The sequence below is a fragment of the Panulirus ornatus genome, chromosome 30 (genome assembly GCF_036320965.1).
Source record: "Panulirus ornatus isolate Po-2019 chromosome 30, ASM3632096v1, whole genome shotgun sequence".
NCBI lineage: Eukaryota > Metazoa > Arthropoda > Malacostraca > Decapoda > Palinuridae > Panulirus > Panulirus ornatus.
Window position 1 is genome coordinate 10,701,212 of NC_092253.1, and position 11,074 is coordinate 10,712,285.

Sequence of the window (11,074 nt, forward strand, 5' to 3'; positions counted from 1 at the left end):
TATTGGGATGCCTCATACAATCCTGGGAAAGTTACTTAATCACTGTGAAATGCTTCTTAATACGACCACGCATCCCAAGGAAATACTCTTACGTCATATTGCCATTCTTTTCTCCATATTCTAATAATATCTATGGTATTTAGATATTGTTGCTCTACCTGTGCTCAGGGAGTACATACAAGAATAGGAGGTCGACATTTAAACATGGTGAAGAAAATGGTCATATAGCTATAACATGTGATTATACCCAACAGGCAAGGCAATGGACTGAATAAAGCATAAAAAGATGAAGTCGTGAAATAATTACATCTAAATCTTTAAGCGTATTTCCTGTATCCACTTAAGCTCTACAGCTATTTAGCTCTACGCAGCGTATGCGTCTGACGCATGAGCCATTTCTTTTTCCCCCTGTGGAGTGTTTTGATAGAGTTTTTGTATTAGACACATCGAACCCTGTCTCCTGTGGGAGGAGTGTCTCCATATTAAGTATCTCTGTGAACCCATCGCAGGCAGTGTGTTTATGAAGCAACTGAACCAAGTGATGATAATCCTATCCAGAGGACAAGTGTGTGTTAAGATCTTCCTTGATCTTACTACATAACTGGCTCTACTCAGTGACTGAATCATCTACAGTATCTTTGAGGATCAAGTTGAACTTAAGTCTTGACCTTGGACGTATATCACTAACAACATAAATGATCTATGTAACGACTTAATAGCCTTCTTCACCACTGCCAACATTTAGCTCCTCCATCACCAGCCCCTAGCGAATCAACTGTACAGATCGGCGCGGGTGAAGACCCTCCTGGGTACGCCTTCAAATGTGTTGACCTGGCCTTAGTTCATGTGACTTGGTGAATTCCACTTGGGCAACTATGAGGCTCGGTGTAATGGCTGTTTTCTTAGTCACTAGTGAGCTGGTGACCGACGTGGTTGGCTTCCTTCCTTCCCTCACTGAGATGCACATCTTGAGAGCGTGTAAGAGACTTCTCTCTCCCAGCCGTTCGAGACATTGCCTTCCTGGCGATTAAGAACACTACTCTAAATATCTGGCAAAGCCCTCACGGCTATACAACCCATATCTAAATAACAGACAATCTGTTGAAAGCGCAGAGTGAAAAGCTAAAAGCACAAGTCCAATGTGATCTACAAAAACAAGAGCATCATTGACTACGATTCAGTCTTAACATAAACAGAACTTCTGATGGGTTGATATTGAAGGATTCCAGTCAAATATCAAGATCATGAATACCAGAGTAGGATTTTATAGTCAGCAATGATACTAGCCAGCGATGAAGTATCTGGATGATACAGATTTAAGTAAATAGTATGAACCAAATCACAAGTACAATAAGTGCAAATGAACCATACTCTTACATCAAAAGAAATAATACTTTAGAACAACTGAAAAGTACTATGAAAAATACTGAATAAAGTAGAACAAGATTAAAGTAAGCCAAGGTATGAAATACTAATAGAGACAAAATCAGACAGATAAAATATTACACATTTCGGTTACACGACCAACCTAGCCAGTACTGTTAATCCAGATTTGCTTACAATGGCCACGACTTTCTGGGGCGGGTTTGCACCACACAAAACCCACCATGCGAGTGTATTCGAACGATAGGACGAAGGGTTATGTGGCTCACAATGTACACTTTCAATCTTACATTTCCCAGGAGTGGTCTGGCTAATACTGCTGGTCAGTTTCATTGTGTGGTGCGTCGTACTGTGGCTGATAGAGAAAACTTGGTCGTTGATGGCAGATACTCGTAGCATGGAGCTCAGCTACGTCTTCCTGTATGGTACGAGCGTGTTGATGGAGGAGTTCTCCACCACGCCCACAGTCAGCCTTACTGGCCAGGTAAGTGATGCATGGTCAGGTGCAATGATTGTGTCCATATTTGTCTATGGCGTGTGATTATGTATTTGTGTATGGCGTGTGATTATGTATTTGTGTATGGCGTGTGATTATGTATTTGTGTATGGCGTGTGATTATGTATTTGTATCGAACGAAAAGGGAGTTTTACAGTCGAGAGGCCCAATTTTTTCTGTATATATATACAGAAATATATATATATATATATATATATATATATATATATATATATATATATACAGAGTCCTTTTCTGTATATATATATACGAATAAACATACAAACCTCCATAGCCTAGCGGTAGCATTCCCGCCTGTTGCACAGGGGTCCCGGGTTCGATCCTGGCTGTTGGAGGCTTGTGTGATAGAAGAGGGTGTTTTGAAATGGTTTGGTCACATGGAGAGAATGAGTGAGGAAAGATTGACCAAGAGGATATATGTGTCGGAGGTGGAGGGACAAGGAGAAGAGGGAGACCAAATTGGAGGTGGAAAGATGGAGTGAAAAAGATTTTTTGTGATCGGGGCCTGAACATGCAGGAGGGTGAAAGGAGGGCAAGGAATAGAGTGAATTGGAGCGATGTGGTATACCGGGGTTGACGTGCTGTCAGTGGATTGAATCAAGGCATGTGAAGCGTCTGGGGTAAACCATGGAAAGCTGTGTAGGTATGTATATTTGCGTGTGTGGACGTATGTATATACATGTGTATGGGGGGGGGTTGGGCCATTTCTTTCGTCTGTTTCCTTGCGCTACCTCGCAAACGCGGGAGACAGCGACAAAGTATAAAAAAAAAAAAAAAAAAATATATATATATATATATATATATATATATATATATATATATATATATATATATATATATATATATATATAATATATATATATATATCATCACTATGTCCTTGTCATGATGCCTGGTATACCTGCAGCTGATGGTGGGGTTGTGGATGCTGGCGTGTGTGATCCTCACCAATGGCTACCGCTCCTCCCTGGCAGCCAACCTCATCATTCAAGAGAAGATGCCTGCCATCAACAGCTTCGAAGACCTGCTGGCTCGTGACACCTGGGGCTGGGGTTCAAGCTTCGTAAACGACTCCACCATGGACTTCTACAGATACAATCCTTCTTCTGGTATACAAGACATCTATAAGGGCATGCAGGCAAGTGATCAACCTGGAATGTAGCATATAATGGTATATGAAAAGGTGATTATTTATACTAAGATCGTCTTCTTGATCTATAGTTATTCTGAAGCTTATATTTTTTTTTTCAAAACATATTATGCTATAATCCTTCTTCTGGTATACAGGAGATCTATAAGGGCATGCAGGCAAGTGATCAACCTGGAATTTAACATATAATGGTTTATGAAAAGGTGATTATTTATACTAAGATCGTCTTCCTGATCTATAGTTATTCTGAAGCTTATATTTTTTTTTTTCAAAACATATTATGCTTTCCTGTTCACCCTGAACTCGAGATGATGTATATTGCCATCATATCCTCATTCCGCAAAATGTTGCTTCGTGTTCTTGTTTCATTTCGGTTTAAACAGCATCTTACCATGCTGAAGTTTCAGTTCACTTGCAGCAATCACTTTAGATTAATATAATCTGGCAAAGATATCATATCTTTCCTCTCTCGTAATATAGTCACATGAGAATTACTAAGTTGACCATCGTAAAGAATTTTTCTGTTTCTCCGTCTCAGTAAGCGACGGTGAACTAGCTCAATTTTTGACATATACGGAAAATAAACGAAATCTCAGATACGTTTGAGCTTGATATCGCGGAAAGTCAAGTGACGTGTGTGTGTGTGTGTGTGTGTGTGTGTGTGTGTGTGTGTGTGTGGGAAGGTGCTGCTCAGAGGAAGATAAGAGCTATCCCTATCATAGGAGAAAGCGCTGGCCGGAAAGCTTGCACTGACACCATGTTTACACCATCATCCCTGGAACAGACTTTTGTCTCTGACTGTACACAGACACAGAACTGTGGCAGATGTGAGGGCAGCTCCTCGTAAAAAAAGACGGTTATGTTCTTATATTTCTATCAAAACAAATGTTTAAAAGTGTAAAAAAGAATAAAAGTGAGAACAGAACTTCTAATTTCTTCGAGGTAAACTTCGCTTTTCCGATAACAGTGTTGACTTTAATGATTCTCCAGAGTCTCCTGCCATCTTCTTCCTATATATCAACTAATGTTCTCCTCAACAGATAAAGGTCTTTCAATCATACGCTGATGACTTGACTCTAAAATCCGACAATTTACTCTGAATCAATCATATCTTCCTTTTTCTCTATCCTACATGTCTCGTCTCAACGACTTCTCTACGTTCAGAAAGGAATTCCCAGTAAAGTATCAAGTAACTTGATAAAGTTTAACTCTTCACATTCTAGTTTCATCATATTTCAGTGTCTTAAACTCTCCAAGATTCTCACATTTGATATTTTGGTTCTATTACTTCATCTCATGATATAAACACACATCCTGTAACATATTAATGTCTTGGTTTAACGGAAAGCCCACATTGTACAAACTGCTGTCTTCTCCAAGAAAAGAAAATGAGAGTTCTTTTCAGGTGCTGAAAATTGTTTTCCTTTAAGCAATAACTCAGTTGGTATGATTCATTGCTGGAATGCTGGCTTGAGTGGATTGAGTACTTGGTTTGAGTGTATAGCTAAGGTGGTTCTTGCTCTATATACTTACTTGTTGGAGATGATCCTCCACTCGTCCACCTCATCATCTCTCCAATTCTGACACAAGAGCAACATACCATCATCCTCCACGTGGTTGTTGTGTTTGCCGAGTCCTCCTCTCCTACTGGTGTTACTTTGGTGTCTGCTCGTACGAGTTATTTCCTTTTATGACTTCCTTCGTTAACTAGGCCATACAGCGCAGGGAAAAGCCTTTGCGTTACATAATCATTGCATAGCAAAACGCAACTTGGGGTGAAGTTGCTTCGATATCCTTTTCTTCCCTTCTACCGCTTAATTTTTGCATCATTTTTACCCCTTCCTGTCTTTCTAAATACCTGAGACATCACTTGATCTGTTTATTATTATGATGGAAGCATCCAGTATCCTCACGAACCATAAGGCTAACCTTTCAATTTTTCTTTACCCTGATTTCTCATCCTTTCCTCATTCAATTTGGTAAGAATTCTTATCTCAGCTTGGAGTCTTTGACAGATGACAAATGAGAGCATAACTTTCTTTATGGCGTCTTTTAATTTTGATATCCCATTGCCTTTCCTTTTTTCTCGGAGACATCCTACTGACTCTAATGTCCATAACATACCAGAAATCAAAGACCTCTGTTATTCATAATTTTTACGCAAATAAGATTCCCATTTTCAGCAAAGTTGTGGTAGAAGATTGAATGTAAATGTCATATAAAACTTGATAGCCATTCATTGCAAGAATGTTGGCGTAATCAATGTCTAAAAGGTGTTGCACATGCGTATCAGGTGAGCCGTCTATACGTTTGAATCCAACAAGATGCGTCAGAAAGATCTTGATTCCCAACAACCGAGAGATCTTTTAATACCTTTCCTGCCTCCCTTTACTATGAGCCAGGTAGTACCATTTCTCCTTGCTTAGGTCCCCCCAAACCTCAAGGTCTGACTAAAGTCGTCCATTATTCCTTCAGCATCACTTGGCCATTTAGGAGGCTAACCTCACTTCGTACCCGTACTGTACAGTTAGGAGCCTAACCTCTCTCCCGTGTCTGTACTATACAGAGGACTAGCGGGTTAAATGAAATCATCCTCATATTACCTTTGAAAATACCACACCTCTGACCACTACTTCTGTGAACGACAGTATGCCCCAGCGGAGAAGCAGTTCGAGAGAGTGCTGAAGGGAAGTTACTCCCACATCACCTACAAGAACTTTGGCATGGGCATCGTGGCTGCCAGCATCACAGACAACCGTGGCTACACACCCATCCACATCAGCAGGACAGAGTACCTCCCGTACTTAGGATTTGGATGGGGATTCAGGTGAGTCTGTGGTGTGTGTTGGGAGGAGAAGAGCGAGGTCACGTTTGGCTGAAATTGCCAGACCATCTTAACTCTGAAGCAGTTAAGAGCATTAAAATACTACGAGATATTTTCCATCCTATGTCGTAAAGTATAAGATGAATTCCATAGGATATTTATGACATTGAATTCTAAGCGTCTGGGTATATATTCAGTGGAGAACGAATCCCTCTTTTGCCTTGTTGACACTCCGACCATCACTTCTCTCAAGCCATTACCTTTCAATCCGTCGTTGACTGCCACACTTTCTTTGCTCTAAAGGTATCCTTTCGGCCACTGCTTTTCTATTCTGAGCTTCCTGCTTGTGCTCCGTTTACCAAGACGACATGAAAATGACTGCTGCTGCTTCTATGAGTGGTTCTATGATGCTGCTTCATCAGTGGTTCTATGAGTGGACCAAGCAACCGAGTTGTGGTCATTATGATGTCCCGTCATTTGAAGAGCTAAACTGTAAAATTCTCTTCATTCTTTTCCTCTCCTGACCTGAGATGAAAATCTTACAGTCTTTTCCTAATAATCTTTTCTTATTCTTTCACCTTCGAAGGCCATATTTGGGGCATATTTTTCCATGTTTGTTGGCCACTGTGAATAAAAAGATATACAACAAAAACTCGTTTAGGTTATGCTAACTGGTTATTTATTGATTTAGAAGTTTTAAAACTCAAAGATATGATAAAGAACTACTTTGTTTACGTACAGAACTCAAAGAATTTTCTACCTAATAACTTGCACAAGTTGATTGTAATGGATGTTAATAGTTTATAACCAGTGGGAAAAGATTTACCTTAAAAAAGATATTTTCAAATACAACTCTAGAATCTATGTTCATTTCAGTTTTCGGCGTAGAAATATGAAATTTTTTTGAAGAGTGCATCAAAATCCTGCCAACTTGTGCATAATTTCAAAAGATTATATCAAAATCTTAAGGCAGTGCAACAGCTAGACTGATATCAATATGTTCTTATGTATGCTCACGTTCAGTGTATAATAATCTAAGTAATTATAAGAGGGTTGAGCTAATGTGTTTAAGTAATTATAAGTAAGTTGAGAAAGACATAGTAAGTTCCTAATTCAATATTCTCCTCTTCACACATATACTGATAAGTGGTCGACTTCGATATTTTCTTATGATTTATCTAGTTCTATTCATCAAAGATTTTCCTTCTACACCTTCGTCCAGGAAGGGCGCCCCATTCCTTCCTCGTATTAGTATTATGATGCAACACCTGATAGAGGCAGGGATGATAGAGTACTGGGTGGAGGACGTCATTGCCACTCACATGCGGAGGACAAGAGAGGACACAGAAGACGGAGAAGAAGAGACTGGAAATTTCGACGATATTTTTGAGGTACACATACTTACAAATAAAGTAATGTAACATAATATAGAACTAAAAGATCTCTCTCTCTCCCTCTCTCTCTCTCTCTCTCTCTCTCTCTCTCTCTCTCTCTCTCTCTCTCTCTCTCTCTCTCTTCCTTGTAACTTCTTCGTCCTTGTATTGGTTAAATGTTTCACTGCTTGATGGTAAGATGCCTTCTACAGGAACACCAAAGAAAGAGGTTGGTATTGTCCCATACATACGATACCCATCTGATCAAATTGATGTTATAGAATGGATGAAATCATCGTAACTTGTAGGTGTCTTCCTTCTGAGAATTTCAACCTGTTTTTTTCTTCGTATTTTTATCCTTAATGATAATAATAATGTCAATATTAAGGCATCGTCATTATTGATTCAACCAACGGACTCCCTCGTTCATGCAGGTTCCTGAAGGTAACGTGAGCCTGGGATTTAATCACCTGCAGGGCGCCTTCTACCTGCTGCTGTTGGGCTGTGGCCTCGCCTTTCTTACCTGGCTTGGGGAGAAGGCCTCCAGCTGCACCACCTAACCTCACCACCTCCTCTGCTGACGATGACACTTGCCCCAGCGACACAACATACCCGTCTCACTTCGTCTGGCAGTACTTCACCACAGCTCAGCCCTACACACACACACACACACACAGTATCTGGCTGAACCATTGTCCGTTCCTATAGATAACCTGATGAACCTAATTAGTCTCCTCTCACAAACTAAACAGGGCATTACTAATGAAAGCATCTAACCAGCGTGTTCCAAAGCATTTTTCTACCGAGATTGTGGGAATAACGTTCTTTTATATATCTCTTTTAAAGAAAGAGAGAAATATAACAGCCAGTTGATACACAACAAAGACACCAGCTAAGACGTCATTTGGTAAACAAATGACTGCCCGAATGGAGGTTAGGTGCGTCCAAGACTGGCAACATGTGTATCATAAATCTATCATTTGTACAGAAAAAGGGGAACTGTTTATACAAATTCTGTCAACAAAAAGCTATCCAATTTGTAGAGACCTTCACTAATATCAATGTAACAATTCTGTGTGTTTTTGATAATTGAAGATCCAATATTTCTCATGGTACAGGAATTAGAGTGGATAACTGAGATGGCATTACTCCATTCATTACAAGGATCATAAATTTTAACGTGATTAAACAAGTCAATTGATTCTTGTCCTGTTCTTATACTACGTTTATGTTGCTTAAATCTAAAGAAAGATCCTTACCAGCCTGCCCAACAAAACTTCTCACAATTTCTACATGATACTCTATAGATGCATCCTGCAGAACTTTCTGGTGAGTTTCTGATCTAGATATTCTTCATAGTATTGTTGTTGCTGAAGGCAACATTTACAGTAAAGGTTTAAAGCAACATGGGAAGTAAGGTAAAATCATTAATTAAAGGGAGAACTAAAAGGTGTCAAGGGGAGGTTTAGGTATAGCTGTATAAAATGATTTCTTTGCCAACTTAAGGGATTTATCAAAGTATCCTAGTAAAGTTGGTCTGATATGTACATGTTTAATGAAATTTAACACACATAGGTGCAAAGTAATGAAAATGGGACAAAGTGTATACAACGATACGAATATCTCTTAGTAGAAAACATGTTGCAGAATGACATGTATGAGAGGGACTTGTATGTCGACATGGAGCCTATCCTCTTGCCAGACACCCATTCTACGAAAACTGTAAAAAAAAGAAAGACAAAATATCTGCTGGCAAATGTTAGATTCGAATTCACGTCCATGGAATGATATTCATCTCACTGTTTGCTTCTTATATTTGAGATATACTAGAATGTCCTGGTCATCGCATTCAAAGAAACACAAAGAACTAATAGAAAATGTTCAAAAGAAGGCAACAAAGTTGGGAACGAGTTTCAAGAAGCTGAGATACAGTGGTAAGTTAAAGGCCATGAATTTGCCTTGGCAGGGATGATAGATGATATATATATATATATATATATATATATATATATATATATATATATATATATATATATATATATATATATATATATATACATATATATATATATATATATATATATATATATATATATATATATATATATATATGTATATATAATGAATTCCCTCATGATTTATTGATCATAATGTGCACCTGTGTTTCAGCGGACGTGTGTTTTTCATTTTTCTCACCATGATTTCTAAAACATATCTCGTTCACATGACTAAGATAGGCACTGGTCGTGTTCGCTGCTGTGTTCTGTTCACTCGAGCGTCTGAAAGACAAAAACAAAAAAAAAAATGTAAGAGGTTTATATGTTAACGAAAACGAAGGTTTTGTAACAGATGTATGAGTCATTCTAAATTATCACCTGAAGATACGTTGAGCATATTTACATAAACACTGCACACTATGTTTTATCAAACTTGCTATTATACGAAATCCTACTCAGTCCGCGACGTATTGGAGTCTGTGACTGACACACACTTTTAGGTGCAGTAACATGCAATCGTAGCACATATTGCCTTCGCTTTCATGTGACAGCTTTCATAATGCATTTCATGCCTCCAGCATTGCAGCAATAACCCCAAAACATAGTTTATATCAAGGAGAGACAAGTTATTGCATCCTCTGTAATCAGTGATAAAATCGGAGTAGATCAGTTTGTACATAAAGTGTAGCATTTCCCTCACTGCCTTGTGTCATACCATCAAATTGACATTGAAATTGACAGTTATGATTCCTCCTCCTTCCCTCGAGCAGCTATGCTGGGCAATGCTCCTCCTCCTTCCCTCGAGCAGTTATGCTGGGCAATGCTCCTCCTCCTTCCCTCGAGCAGTTATGCTGGGCAATGCTCCTCCTCCTTCTCTCGAGCAGCTATGCTGGGCAATGCTCCTCCTCCTTCCCTCGAGCAGTTATGCTGGGCAATGCTCCTCCTCCTTCCCTCGAGCAGCTATGCTGGGCAATGCTCCTCCTCCTTCCCTCGAGCAGCTATGCTGGGCAATGCTCCTCCTCCTTCCCTCGAGCAGCTATGGTGGGCAATGCTTCTCCTCCTTCCCTCGAGCAGCTATGCTGGGCAATGCCCCTCCTCCTTCCCTCGAGCAGCTATGCTGGGCAATGCTCCTCCTCCTTCCCTCGAGCAGCTATGCTGGGCAATGCTCCGCGTCCTCTCCATGTTCGCATCACCGTTACTTCCTGTGAGAGTTGGGTGCCCAAACATCGACGGAGCCCAGATTAATTTCCATTTTCTTCTTAATTTCCACTTTCTTCGTAATTTCCACTTTCCACTTTCTATCCTCACTAATTCTCTCAACGTGACCAAACCACTTCAAAACACCCTCCCCTGCTCTCTCAACCACACTCTTTTTATTACCACACATCTCTCTTACCATCTCATTACTTACTCGATCAAACCACCTCACACCACCTACTGTCCTCAAACATCTCATTTCCAACACATCCACTCTCCTCCGCACAACAACCATATAACATTGTTGGAACCACTATTCCTTCAAACATACCCATTTTTGCTTTCCGAGGTAACGTTCTCGCCTTCCACACATTTTTCAACGTTCCCAGAACTCTCGCCCCCTCCCCCACCCTATGACTCACTTCCGCTTCCATGATTCCATCTTCTGCCAAATCCACTCCCAGATATCTGAAACACTTCACTTCCTCCTGTTTTTCTCCATTCAAACGTACCTCCCAATTGACTTGTCCCTCAACCCTACTGTACCTAATAACCTTGCTCTTATTCACATTTATTCTCAGCTTTCTTCTTTCACACACTTTACCAAACTCAGTCACCAGCTTCTGCAGTGAA

General features: G+C 39.9%; 2 protein-coding genes across 2 annotated transcripts; both read left to right on the plus strand.

Moving 5' to 3' along the window:
• Nucleotides 1-1,695: 1,695 nt before the first annotated feature.
• On the plus strand, nucleotides 1,696-3,062 carry LOC139758258 (uncharacterized). The gene is made up of 2 exons (XM_071679469.1): nucleotides 1,696-1,867; nucleotides 2,808-3,062. Exons 1-2 carry the CDS (start codon nucleotides 1,763-1,765, stop codon nucleotides 3,060-3,062), a joined length of 360 nt encoding a protein of 119 aa, XP_071535570.1. The 5' UTR covers nucleotides 1,696-1,762.
• Nucleotides 3,063-5,713: 2,651 nt separating this feature from the next.
• Nucleotides 5,714-8,009, plus strand: LOC139758566 (uncharacterized). Its single transcript, XM_071680089.1, has 3 exons — nucleotides 5,714-5,877; nucleotides 7,097-7,265; nucleotides 7,682-8,009. Exons 1-3 carry the CDS (start codon nucleotides 5,774-5,776, stop codon nucleotides 7,805-7,807), a joined length of 399 nt encoding a protein of 132 aa, XP_071536190.1. The 5' UTR covers nucleotides 5,714-5,773; the 3' UTR covers nucleotides 7,808-8,009.
• The last annotated feature ends 3,065 nt before the right edge of the window (nucleotides 8,010-11,074 follow it).

Excerpts from the sequence above, each read along its gene's own strand:
- LOC139758258 (XM_071679469.1), top strand. The coding sequence starts at position 1,763 with ATGGCAGATACTCGTAGCATGGAGCTCAGCTACGTCTTCCTGTATGGT. Across the intron at positions 1,868-2,807 it reads CAGTCAGCCTTACTGGCCAG|CTGATGGTGGGGTTGTGGAT; the intron begins GTAAGTGATGCA and ends GTATACCTGCAG.
- LOC139758566 (XM_071680089.1), top strand. The coding sequence starts at position 5,774 with ATGGGCATCGTGGCTGCCAGCATCACAGACAACCGTGGCTACACACCC. Across the intron at positions 5,878-7,096 it reads GGATTTGGATGGGGATTCAG|GAAGGGCGCCCCATTCCTTC; the intron begins GTGAGTCTGTGG and ends ACCTTCGTCCAG. Across the intron at positions 7,266-7,681 it reads ATTTCGACGATATTTTTGAG|GTTCCTGAAGGTAACGTGAG; the intron begins GTACACATACTT and ends TCGTTCATGCAG.